The sequence below is a fragment of the Anopheles darlingi genome, chromosome X, assembly GCF_943734745.1.
Source record: "Anopheles darlingi chromosome X, idAnoDarlMG_H_01, whole genome shotgun sequence".
Classification (NCBI taxonomy): domain Eukaryota; kingdom Metazoa; phylum Arthropoda; class Insecta; order Diptera; family Culicidae; genus Anopheles; species Anopheles darlingi.
Window position 1 is genome coordinate 750001 of NC_064873.1, and position 12500 is coordinate 762500.

The 12500-nt window shown below is 51.9% G+C and overlaps 2 protein-coding genes across 9 annotated transcripts in view; both read right to left on the reverse strand.

Annotated features, from left to right (window-relative positions):
- Positions 1-1572, reverse strand: part of LOC125949376 (glutamate receptor ionotropic, kainate 2) — a 6573-nt gene extending 5001 nt beyond the window's left edge. For all 3 annotated transcript variants that reach the window (XM_049676358.1, XM_049676368.1, XM_049676350.1), the window contains exons 1-3: positions 1106-1572; positions 867-1039; positions 1-796 (exon numbers count right to left, since the gene is read on the reverse strand). The exon at positions 1-796 is cut by the window's left edge and continues 230 nt beyond it. In XM_049676358.1, coding sequence (XP_049532315.1) covers positions 1-796; positions 867-1039; positions 1106-1244 — 1108 coding nt within the window. In that variant the 5' untranslated portion in view covers positions 1245-1572. The remainder of the gene's footprint in view (positions 797-866; positions 1040-1105) is intronic.
- Positions 1573-3563: 1991 nt separating this feature from the next.
- The window catches only part of LOC125949416 (glutamate receptor ionotropic, kainate 2), a 21097-nt gene continuing 12160 nt past the window's right edge, over positions 3564-12500 (reverse strand). The window contains exons 13-20 of one of the 6 annotated variants that reach the window (XM_049676445.1): positions 12341-12478; positions 8004-8202; positions 7703-7934; positions 7503-7618; positions 7276-7431; positions 4109-4111; positions 3953-4018; positions 3564-3874 (exon numbers count right to left, since the gene is read on the reverse strand). In XM_049676445.1, the coding sequence (XP_049532402.1) occupies positions 3749-3874; positions 3953-4018; positions 4109-4111; positions 7276-7431; positions 7503-7618; positions 7703-7934; positions 8004-8202; positions 12341-12478 (1036 nt within the window). In that variant the 3' untranslated portion in view covers positions 3564-3748. Of the gene's footprint in view, positions 3875-3952; positions 4019-4108; positions 4112-4355; positions 5537-5877; positions 6723-7275; positions 7432-7502; positions 7619-7702; positions 7935-8003; positions 8203-10866; positions 11005-12340; positions 12479-12500 lie in introns of those variants that run through there. The other 5 variants (XR_007468663.1, XM_049676430.1, XM_049676413.1 and 2 more) reach the window with 5 other exon arrangements.

The following is a 12500-nucleotide window of genomic DNA, read 5'->3' on the forward strand; positions in this document are numbered from 1 at the left end:
TGTAGTTGATGATGCTGTACCCGTTCTTCCACGTCGTCACATCGTCACACTTGAGCGGGATCGGCTGCAGCAGATGCATCGGATCGCTACCGATCAGATGCTTCAGCGCCTCGGCGAACAGCAGCACCGCATCGTACATCAGTGCCGTCTCGACGCGCATCTTGGCCGGATTCAGACCCTCGGTCAGCTCGAGCGTCTTCGAGATCTGGGACGCGTTCAGAAACTCCGTCACCTGCTTGATCTTGTCCTCCTCCGGATCGATCAACCGGATGCCGGTAATGTTGGTACCACTGTACTGGTACGGTTCCAGGTCGATCGTGTGCAGATCGAGCGTGGTGACGATGATCTGATGATGGTCAGTGAGCAGCCCAACCTGCTGCGCCTGCTTCAATATCTCCGGCATCGAATCGATCGAGGCGGCCAGTATGATGCGCTTGTCGTCGGTTAGCTTGACGCGCCGCAACACCGCCCGATAGTTACCGTTCAGCTTGAGATCGAGCTGCCGGACCGTCACGGTGTAGCCCTTCGGGTCGTACATCTTCAGCAGATCGGAGATGCTCGGTAGCCACGGTCCGGACTCGTACAGGATGGTGAAGTCCTTCCACTCGAACGCGACCACCAGGTCGAGCAGGACGCGCCCCATGATGTGGGGATGGGGGTGCAGGTTCAGCGTCGGTAGCTTCGTGTACGCATCCCAGCGCGTCTCGATGTGCGGCATCTCCTTCTCGTCGCAAACGCTCTGCACGTGCAGCGCCGACTTCGGGGACGACGGTCCAAAGATGCCGGCCACTCCGGTCTAACCAACGATGCGAACGAGCGAACGATCAGTATGTGTGTACTGTGACGGCGCACCCTCGCGTACTCACCTTCAGCAGCCGGCACAGCTTCTTCGACACATCGAACTGATCGCCGTACTTCACCTTGACCGCCTGCGCCTCCAGCTGGTAGTTGGAGTACGACAGCTTCTCGTTGTTCACCGCCTCGACCGCGTACTGGAACGCCAGCTCGGCATCGTCGGTATCGCCATCAAACAGCCCACCTGCAGCAGCGATCCCCCCCCGGATTATCCTTTCACGATTCACTACTACTGCTTCGACCTACTTACCGATCTTGATGTGCTCAACCGTCTCGTCCAGATCGCCACCATTGTAGGCCAACGCGGGCACTAGCTGGGTACCGAGCACTGCCACCACCAGCACTGCCGCCACCACCACCACTGGTTGCCGACCACTGCAACGAGCCATCCCCGGGCTCGTTTGGTGTCTGATGTGATTGCAGAGGATTAGCACGCTGATGATTGATGGATTTATTGATTGATTGAAGAGGAAGAGAGGGAGAGAGAGAGCGAGAGAGAGACCAGCACCACCAGCAGGTACTGCAGGTGCACTGTGTCTGTCTGTGTCTCCTAGAAACTAGAGACTCGCTGCATGTCTCCAAAAACACGGGCCCCGTTTACGTAAGCGCTTCGCTCCGCGGTTTTCGCTAGCACCAGCACCAGGAACACACTCCCGGAAACGCAATCCGCCCGTGCGCCCGTGTTCCCGTCGTGGCCTCGTGGTTTCGGGGGCTTGTATCTCTTGATCACACACACACGCACACACACGAGCGCACGTCATTAAGCACTAGCGCGCGCCTATTTCTGTGTTCTTACTGCGTAAAGTATTCAATGCTACACAGAGAGAGAGAGAGAGAGAGAGTCTGGGCTCGAGCGACTGACTGATCCACAAGGGAGCAGCGCCATGAATGGGAGTGACGACGTGTGTGTGTGTGTGTGATCACTCGGTCGGATGTCGTCGCACAACAACCGCTCGTTGTTGCACGCGCTCGGCTCTAGGGGATGAGATCCTGCCTCGCGATCGCATCGCACCGCAATTAGTCACCCAAAATGGCGTGCACGCACGCGCCTGTGTGTGTGCGTGTGTGCGTGTCCAGGAGACCGGCATGAGGCCGGACGGTCAGACCCCACGCCGTGAGTGGAGAGCTATTTCTTCTTTTATTTTTAAAACCCGTCGGGCACATGGTGCCCGATGGTGCGTACAAACAACCACACACACACACACACACACGCAGGTACACACGCAAGATGAGTTCGGTTTCGAGTCAGCGAAAATGTCAGCGAAAAGAGCAGAACGTCGCGAGCGCATTTCATCATCACCTCGATCCCCCTTTCGCGAGACTCTTCGCGACTCTCGAGGCAGCTGTCAATGGACCCCTCTCTGTATGTGTGTGTGTGTGTGTGTGTGTGTGTGTGGTGCTAGTTCTCGCCAATAATGCCAATGCTTGCCTCGTATGCCGCTGCTGCATGTGCTGCGTGTCTGTGTGTGTGTGTTGAAGCTCGAGTGCGCAGCGCAGCGTTATTATTAAACATTTTCCAATCGAGTGCCGGCCACGCGTTCCACCGCCCAGAATTTGTTCTGCGCCCCCCCCCCCCCCCCTTCCTGACAACTATTTGCCCATCATCCCACCTGCTGCTCCACTGAACACCCATTCAGAGAGTGAGTTTTGATGACTTGGAAGGTTGGACTGATGGTGCACGGTGCATCGCAGTGAGTGCGAAACGCAATTAGAAAATGCTCCTCTCGTCTCTGCATTAGTAGTTTCCCACCAGCCTTCCCCTCCCTGGGGGGCATTGAATACTATCTCAGGGGCTCTGTCCTGCATTCCGTGAGCTGCTGGGTTGTTTTTTTCCCTCCGTTTGCGCCGCTGCAGTGGAAAAGTTTCTTCTTCTGTGATCTGTGACCTCAAAAATAGAGCCAATAGAGCAGCGTGTGCGCGCATGTGTGTGCGTGTGTGTGCGTGTGTTTACACGAAACAGCTCTTGTCCCATAGGTTTTAAAAACCTGCTGCGTGCTGCTTCGGATGATTAAAGTCGCTCGTGGCCGCCTTTAGTATAGCACCAGCTAGCACGGAGGGGTGATGGTGATTGTTGATGATTTGTTTATGTGAAGCGAGCGCGCGCACTCCAATCGTTTTCCCCTTCCCCTCCCCAGCCCCGCTACCAAATCGTGCCAACGGTCGATCGTCAATATTTATGAGCCAACAGAGCGCACAACACTTTGGATGTTTGTTTATGGCGGCTTGGATGGTGATTGGTGATTAACTTGGAGTGGAGTTTATCGTACGCACTCCCAAGAGCTGTTGATCGATGTGTCTTCGATTCGATTCGATTCGATTCGTGCGCATTCCGGAGGCAAAACCCTTTCGCTGAGGAAACAAAACAAAAAAGCAAACAATAAATAATAAATGTATAAAAAAAAAAGGCCAAACAATTAAATAACAAACTATATCGGAAGTAAATCAATCAATTGCTGATTTACTGATAGCTGGTCCAGACAAGGGGTCCGTCGCCCGTTTATTTATGCAATTCAGTAACCTTTCAGTTGTTCACTTGGGAAATGATGAGGAAATGATTAACCAAGAAATCCAGGCAACAAGGTTTCGAAGATCAAAAACTGCATCATGGTTTGGTTTGTTTATTTAATGTTTTTTTTCGCGCACACACACGCACACACTTTACACTTGGGTTTTAATGGCATTGTTTTTCGTATGATGAGTGAGTAAATGGTAGGTAGTAAACGCATGACGGTGAGCGGCACACTCCTAGCGTCCTTGGCTAAAAATTATACTCGGCATGATGGTGTTGGTTGGACCGTTGACACCACGCGGTACGCACCGAGACGCACCGATCGGTCGACCGGGGCCCGATCGTGTCGATCCGATAGCAAGGACCCTCGGGGAGCCGCAACACCTACGGAACCGGTCCCGGGCCCTTGGCCTCGAACTCGTACTGGGCGTACGGTGGTCCGAGCGGATGGAAACGGGCCGCCCCGTGGCACTGCTCGGTGGACGACGACTGATCGGATGAGGCCGGCGCCTCCTTCGGTGAGGCGCGCCGTGACGAGCCACCGGTTCGGCCCCCACCAGCGGCTTGCGGGACCTGCCGGCCGCCCGCCTTACGCGGTCGGCTGCGCTTTAACGCGAACCGCAACTCGGACGCCATCTCCGAGCAGAGTGACACCTGAGGAATGGAAAGAGTAGAAAGAAAGAAAAAAAAACCGGTTGATGAGATTGAGGTTATGTGTCAGGAATGGCCTGTCCCGTTACTTACCTCCTGTCCAGTTGGTGGTGCGCACGGAGGGAGGTGCAGCAGGTCCAATGCAACGGTGCCCGGCGTTTGCAGGTGGCAGGAAGAAGGGAGAACATCAACGAGGGGAATAGATACACACACACGTTGGATGTAGGAGAAGCTGGAGGCTAAGGAAGGAAACGAAACACCACTACTAATCCTACCAAATCCTACAAACACACACACGCGCACACACGCAAAGTGCAGCTGTCATCGGTTGTCGGTGGCACGCCCTCTACTGATGCAACTTACTAACCCTTTTTATTCAGGTATTGTGTGTCGTTATCACAATATCATTCGCTTTATTAGTATGTACCAGAGTGTCTTCGTGTGTTTGTGTGTGTCCGTCTGTGTTTTCTGTGTTCCAGGGGGTTACCGCACCATCCTGCTCCTGCGCTCTCCATTCTCGATCGTTCGGTCCAGTGTGAAGGGGTCCCATCGATGGCGATTTCCTTACAGGCGGTTGTGGGGGAGGTGAGGAAGGGGTCGCGGGGGTGGTGGTGTTGTGGAAGAGAAGCACACATTCACGCTCTCTTTCTCTCTCTCTCTTTCTCTCTCTTTCTCTCTTTCTCTCCCTTTATCGCTTTTGTTACTGTCTCTTACTGGGGAGCATCTGCTCTGGTCACTGATAGCCACTGAACTCGCCACAGGTGTGCGCGTGTGTGTGTGATGCGGGAGCAGCAAATGGAATGATAACGAATAGAAAACAACAATAGCAACAGGAAAGAAACAAGAGAAAGAACAAGAAAAAAGAAAAAGTCAGATTAAAAAACAGATTAACACCTAGGACCGGGCGCTTTCTGATGCTTTCTGTCCTGCCGCTCTTCCTGCTTAAGCCTAGTGCTCAGTGCTTTTCTTTCACGATTGTTTCTGTTCGGTTGATGTTGGTTTTTTGTTCCTATATGCTAAATGCTATTATGTATATGCTACCTTTATAGTGATTTCTAGTCGTGGTCGCTTCTTTACTCCCTCCGTACGGTAGCTGCATCGCGCGGATAGTGTGCTTAGGTTTGTGTGTGTGTGTGTCTGTGTGTCTACACTATTTGGAAAACATTGAGGCCCTGCTCCTTTGGCCTGTTGGACATTTACAACGCCATAGACTGGGGTTTGGTCTCATTCTCTCTATTTCACCCACACACACGCTCAAAAAAACCTATCACGTTCGCACACACACGCACACACGTACACACACACACACACGGTACGCACATCGTCACGAGTAGATCCTGGCTGTTTTGTTGACGTTTTTTGTTTTTCGTTTCCGTTTTTTCGTTTGGCAATCGGTGATGTGGGTTGACGATGATACCGCGGGAGATCGGCTGACTGATCGGCCGCATCACCACCATCACGGCCCAACTTCTGGACTCCTGGAACTGGCCTCCCTAGCTGCGCGCGCGCTCGTACCTAGTACTGCACACCGAGGTGGCCAGATGATGATCGACGGTCCAAAAAAGGAACAAAACAGAACGGAAAGGAAGAAGAAGAAGAAAAAAAATGAAGGCAATGAAGGAGCAAGAAGAGAAAGGAAGAAATAGGGTAAACAAATTAGGGAAAAAGGGAAAAGGGATTGAGAATAATCAAAACCAGTCAAGTAGGGAAGCGGCGAAGAGAAAACGGTGAACCAGTGGATGAATGAATGAATGAAGGCGAGCGAAAGAGGGTATAAGATAAACACAGAGAGAGAGAGAGAGAGAGAGAGAGAGAGAGAGAGAGAGAGAGAGAGACAGAGAGAGAGAGAGAGAGAGAGAGAGAGAGAGACAGAGAAATGGGGAGACGTATGTCGTGGGTCCTTGACGCGACGCGATGGAAAACCTTAGTCTTAGTCGATACCTCTTACTACCGATGTCCCTGTATTGTCCTAGCGCTTTACTGCAAACCTCTCATGCTGTGTGTGTGTGTGTGTGTGTGTGTGTAACTGTGTGTGTGTGTGTCTGTTTGTTAGCAGGCTGAAGAAACCTTGTAAAGGGAGAAGGGGGGGGTTGGCCGGTGGCAGCTCGTCTCGCCTCTTCGTTGTGTGGAAGTTTCATACATTAAATGGGTGGCGGCGCCGCCTCGAGCCTCATTCCCGTCCCGTCTGTCTGACTGTCTGTTCCGCAGGAATTCCCGATAATGCGCTCGTCTTGTTTTTACAAAACAAAAGCCCGAGCACTCGAGCAGAGCACAAATGTAATAGTACAAAATGATTCTTTTCGTTTTCCGAATAGTTTCCATTCCGTTATTGCACTGCAAATGTATTCCGGGCAATTTACGTGACAGTGGATCTACAAAATGGTTCGTTGGTTGAATGAAGGTTTTTGCTGTTGCAAAATCCGGTGTTGTATTTGCGATTTTTGGGAACTTTCTGTCGTTCGGTTGATGAGCTGATGGCCGCGTCGTGTTGTTTGCGCGTTTACAAAACAAAATGACGATAGCGAAAAGAGTACAGGGGAGAGTAAGAGAAGAGAGTGTGTGTGTTTGTCGAGGTATGGGAAGGGGGGGGTGTTTTAAAGGTTGAAACTGATGTGATGATGAATAACATGTTCGTCGAACGACCATGGTTCGAATCTACCATCTATTCGAACGTGCACTCCTTGGGGTGCTTCTTCTGATACGGTTCCTGTTCGAGCAGATGGATAGAGGATGAACGTGCACGTGGAAATGGCGAAAATCGTGGAAATAGAAGCGAATAAAAAAGAACAGTGGAAAAGGGACCAAGGAAATGAAGAAAGGATAGAGGTAGGAAAGTAATAGACAGACAAAAACAGAAATAGAAAGAGAAAGACAAATAGAAGAGAAAAAGAGAAAGAGAGAAAGAGAGAAAGAGAGAGAGAGAGAGAGAGAGAGAGAGAGAGAGAGAGAGAGACAAAAAGAAATATGAGATTTCGGCATCAACTGCTGGTTTTGTTTTCTTGGCAGCCTCTTCTTTCTAATTCGTACTTTCTGCTGCTCCCCCCCCCCCCGCCCCTTTCCTTTCCTCTCGCGATCGCGATTCCCACCATCCTCCCCTCCTCTCCTTCCCTTTCTCCTATTCTTCCTTTCTGCCCCCTGTTTTGCTAGCTACGCGCACGATCGATCCGCGAGGATTTGTGGGTGGGTTGGGCGTACTTCCGGTTTGGATAATGGGTCTCGAGGGAAGGTTTTTTTGTTGTTGTTTTTTTTCAAGGGCTTACCCGTTCCTCCACCGCCACCTTCCGGCTCTTCCAGACGAACTCGCACACCGCGATGACGCACGCGACGCCCATGCCACCCATCAGCACCACGAACACGCCCCCGACGTTCGCCAGCCCGAGCTCGTTCGCTGTCGAGCTCGATTTCGACGTATCATCCTGCCGAATAAAATGTTCATTATTACAAACACAAACGGGTCAACGATCATGCGCGCGCGACTCCCACTTACCCGACACGAGCCGCCACCCCGCTTCTCCTTCCACCAGCGCGTCTTGAGGATGTGCAGCTTGCCCTCCTCCTGGAGCTTCAGCACCGCTCCGCTAATCGCCGTCCGGAAGGGTGAGTCTGAAGCAAGGGTTTTTGTTTTTTAAACAAGTGAGTGAGCTGGGAGAGCTTCGAGGACACACATGCACACACACACACACTTACTCGGTGGCATCGCGATACCGTAGCCCTTCGAGTCGAGCATCCCGCCCACCTGCGTCAGCTCGCAGTTCCGCTCGATCACGTACTCGATGGAGGTCGATTCCATCAGGAAGGCGTAGCTGCCCTTTCCCTTGACCACGCGCTCGACCCCCTCGATGTTGCTGGCGGTGAAGACGGACGGGCGGGCCGACTCCATGAACGACCACATCCGCTGGTAGGTGGAGAAGTTGGAGTCCTATGTGTGGGTGTGTGTGAGTATGTGGTTAGAGAAAAAATAAATCCAACTCGCGAAGTCGCGGCTTACCCGGAAGAAGGCCGCTGTGCTGCCACCCCGGAGCGCCCCGTACTTGATCTTCGTTTGCTTCGCCAGATCCTCGGCCGACTCGATCGGCGAGTCCATCCGCTCCACGGTGAGGAAGGCGGCCAGGTTGGCGGTGTACGAGGAGATCATGATCAGCGTGAAGAACCACCACATGCCAGCGACCATCCGCGTCGAGACGGCCCTTTTTGGTTTTTGTTTTTGTTTTTTTGTTTTTTTTTTGCGGCAGGAACACACGACGAGACAACGGGCAGGAGAGAGTAAAAAGTAGTACTGCATTAGTTTCAGTTTCAGAATCGACTTCTTCTTCTTGTCCCTGTGGCCTTGGACCCTAACCCTGCTGCTATCTAGACCTACTCGTGCTAGACGTGTTCTTCTCGCTACTCGACCTCTATTCTATTCTAGCTACTGTTAACGAGCTGCAGCATTTAACGCACGCAAACGAAACACAACAAACAATCCGAGAGACGACACGAGATACAGAGAGAGAGAGAGCGAGAGAGAGAGAGAGAGAGAGAGAGCGAGAGAGAGAGAGAGAGAGAGAGAAAGAGAGAGAGAGATCCACATTCGCTAAATGCTAATGCACTAAATGCTGAGAAGCTAAGAAGGTAAGCTGCTCTGTTAACCAGCAGCACTAGCAGCAACACTAGCAAGTATTTCGCTGAAGAGGGCCTACGCCTGCCGACGCCTTCTGCGATATACACAACAACATCAATCCAACTCCCATTGCAAACTTCCCACGCGAGGGAATAGCCAGAGCAGAAGCACCAAAAAAACCGAAGACCGAAGTCCAATGGAAGGAAGGTAGCAGACACACACACACATTCAGTAAATCCGGTCAACACCATCCAGCGAGCCACAGCATGAATACAACGAGACACCCCCTACCCCATACCCCTCTCCCTCCCGGGGTTCACCCACGGCTGGCAATTTGCGCAGCCAGAAATTGCACCGCGCGAAATTGGCACCGAACCACCGAAATGCTGTCTTGCTCTGTGACGGCACGGGGGCCAACAGAGGGGGACGGGGGTGCTTTTCCTCGCGTGCTTTTCGTTCGCTCCAAAATAAACAACAAAAAGAAAAACGGATAAAAAAGGAGGAAAAAGATGATGCAGCAAAAAAAACAACGACAACAACAACAAGAAAAGGATGCTTCTGACACGAACCGAACGGGGCAGGGGATCTGCTCTTTCTGCTGTTGCTGCTGTTGCTGCTGGGACGGTGCAGCAGGTGAGTGAGAAATTGGATTTCTGCGCCACTCGTGACACACCCGTGGGATGGGCGAGATTGAAACGGTGCCTTCCTTCTTCTTGCTCCATCATGCTACTTTTTTCCCCTTTTGTTATCTCTCTTTCGCTCTCTCTCTCTCTACCTTGTGCGAGCACGTTTGCGCTAGTCAAAACGCTAAAACCAGCCTGCGTTAGTGCCCGCGATGGGACCACAGCTCACAGTAGGGGGGGTGGAAGGACGCGAAGTTCAATCTTGTGGAGCCCAACTCGTATCCGGCGCCCATAGCCAGTACTTTTGACAGGGCAACAGGGATGAAAATGTGGTTGAGAGTTAGAAACAAGCGATAGAGAGCGAGAGACAGAGAGAGAGAGAGAGAGGTGGAATTCATCACAAAATTTTCGCACAAGCAGTCTTTACCTTCCCCTTCCCCTCCGGCCAAGCCGGTTTCCAATTTTTGTTCATATTTCCCCTTCCACCCTTGTCCGCAACAATGGGGCGGCAACCCCTTCAATGCCGGGAAGGGGTGACCGGTTGTCGACGCAATTTTGGACGTCACACCACGGCCATCGTGCTCTCCTGCTGTGCGGCTGGAAACCTCCCCCCCACCCGGGTTGATGGTTGATTGCTTTTCCTGATTGTCCCTGAACCGATCAGTCGGCACACAAAAAGGCGCGCGGGGTGCCAAGCGGGCCTTGATTGCGATTGCGACGGGCACTTGCAAACCATTCATGCTTTTTGTTTTTTTTTTTTGTTTTTCCTAAGCACCGGCGACAATGCGCCTCCATTCGCCGGTAACGGTGGACGGTGGACGGTGGAGGCGCACGGTGGTCCTGCTCAGCAGGACTGCTGCTAGCCATTGCTCTGCTCTGTTCTTTTCAGTTTCTCTTTTCCAAACCCAAGCTTTTTTTTGCGCGCTCGCACGATATAGAAGAATGAACGGATGGACAGCAAAACGTAACGAGAGCAGTGTCTGAAGTCGTGTGGAACATAAAACAACAACAAAAACGACACGGACGGATTGAGTTTTTTTTTTCGAGGGTTCGGGATAGAGTCTCCAAACTTCAAAGGGTGAAAAGAAAAACGGAATAAATGAAGAAGCAGTATATGAAAAATGGAACGTAGAAAATAGAGAAGAGTTAAAAGAGGAAAAATAAAAAGCAACCGTTAGCATAAGTAACAGAAAGGAAAAACGTCCCGGATGTCCTTTTTCGGGGGCAAGGGGTCCATACTAGGAAGAAAATAAAACAACAACAGCGAAGTAGTAGACAGAGTAGAAGCGGAGACAAATACATCACAAAACAGGGAGCGATCGAAGAGCGACAGAAAGCGAGAGCGAAAGGCTAGAAGAATAGGTTAGCAAGTGCGAGAAAGAAAGAAAGAGAGCAAGCGTGAGAGAGAGAGAGAGAGAGAGAGAGAACAAGAGAGCAGAGATAGAGGTGCAGCCGCGAGGAACAGCAAAGGGTGATGATGAATTCGCGACCGCGAACCGCCAGCCTAGGAAGGCCCAGAGGTCAGGCAACATCCGAGCAGAGAGGAGGAGGAGAAAGAGGTGGAGGAGGAGGAGGAGGAGGAGGAGGAGGAGGAGGAGAAGGTGGAAGTGAGGAGGGGGGGCACTTACTTGGGAGCGATATCGCAACCCTGCTGCATGAGCGAGCCGATCGTGAACCAGAGGGAGTTGAGCAACGTGAAGCTGTTCTCCAGGAACAGTGGCTCCCGGTTGCAGGGATGCGGGTTTTCCCACTCGTACGGCGTGAAGCTACGCAACCAGCAACAGCAGCAGCAGCGGTGGCGGCGGCGGTGGCGGTGGCAGCGGAAGCGGCAGCAGCAGCGCAACCCGCAACAATCATGGAAAACACATCGAAACAAGATCGACGGTTTAAATAGAAAGAGAGAGAGAGAGAGAAAGGGAGCGTTGGAAGGAGAGAAAATAGGGAGAATAAAAAAAGATTAAACAACCTCATCGATACAGCAGCAGTGATTGGGTGTTGGGTTTGGGAAAGTGGCGAGTGGGGTAGGGAGGGAGAAAGAGAGAAAGAAAGAGAAAACGGAGTGTGAGAAAGCGAAGAAGCGGAAATGCAATCATCAGAGCATCATTCGGGCTGGGGCTGCTGAAAATGTGGGAGGTGATGATGGCCCAATAATTGATATCATTATACCAGGGGGGGGGGGGGGGGGCGGGGTGGGGGGAGTGGAAGCAAGGGGGGGGGGGTTGAAAGTGAATATCGATTAGGCAGATCCCGGCGGGGGTGTCGTGGGCGTCGCTGGCAGCAAATAGTCCTGTTTTTAACGGTCCCCTCTAATAAGCCTCGTCTTACAAGGCACTTGTCTTGACACGTGACAGCAAACGAGAAAGAGAGAGAGAGAAAGAGAGAGAAGGGCCGAGAGAGAGAGAAGTACAGAACCCCTTAAAGAAGACATCAGAATGGGACAAGCGCCGTTGAACCTTCCCGGAATAACACCCGGGGCACCGTGGCCCGAGGGTGAATGGGGGTTAGAAGAGCAGAAGGGGGTCCTTTCTATCACGGCGTCCCCAACGAACGAATTGCTTATCAGCTTCGCTGCCAATTATTAAATTGCCATTCGCACTTTAACACTCTCGGTCGAGAGCGGCCAAGCTACGCTACGATAACCATCAGATCAGCTCGAGACCCTTATTAGCAAACGGATTAGACCGAAACCCGAGACACACACACACATACACACACACAAAAGTGGAAAACACGGGCTGCTTTCACAAAAAACTCGGGGGCGAAATCAGGCGAAAGTTGTCGTCAGTCAGAGGTTTGCTTGCTGGATTTGGACAACGAACGATGGATACGAGCTAGGAGGGTGAAGCCTCCTAGAAGGGGGAAACAGAAAAACGGAATTATCAAAACCCGAAGGACCTACCTACTTCACTACTAACCACTACTTCTATTGCTACTTCTACTAATCCTACTATTACTCGCCGCGTTGCTCTCTATCTATTGCGTTTGGCCCCTCTAGCTCTAGCTAGCTCTAGCTACTCTAGCTGGTTCTTTGTTCTGCTCTTCTGCTGCTTTCTTAACGCAAGAGAAGCTTAACGTCGGTAGCTCGTAGCGTCGGTTTCTTACTTCGGTAGAAAATCGCACCCCTGCTGCATCAGGGAACCGATGGCGAACCACATGCAGTTCATCAGCGTGAACTGCGTCTGCAGCTTCTCCGGGTGCGGATCGCACGGGTTCGGTGTCGGCCACTCGTACGGTGTGAAGCTAGGGGATGCAGGAGGGGGGA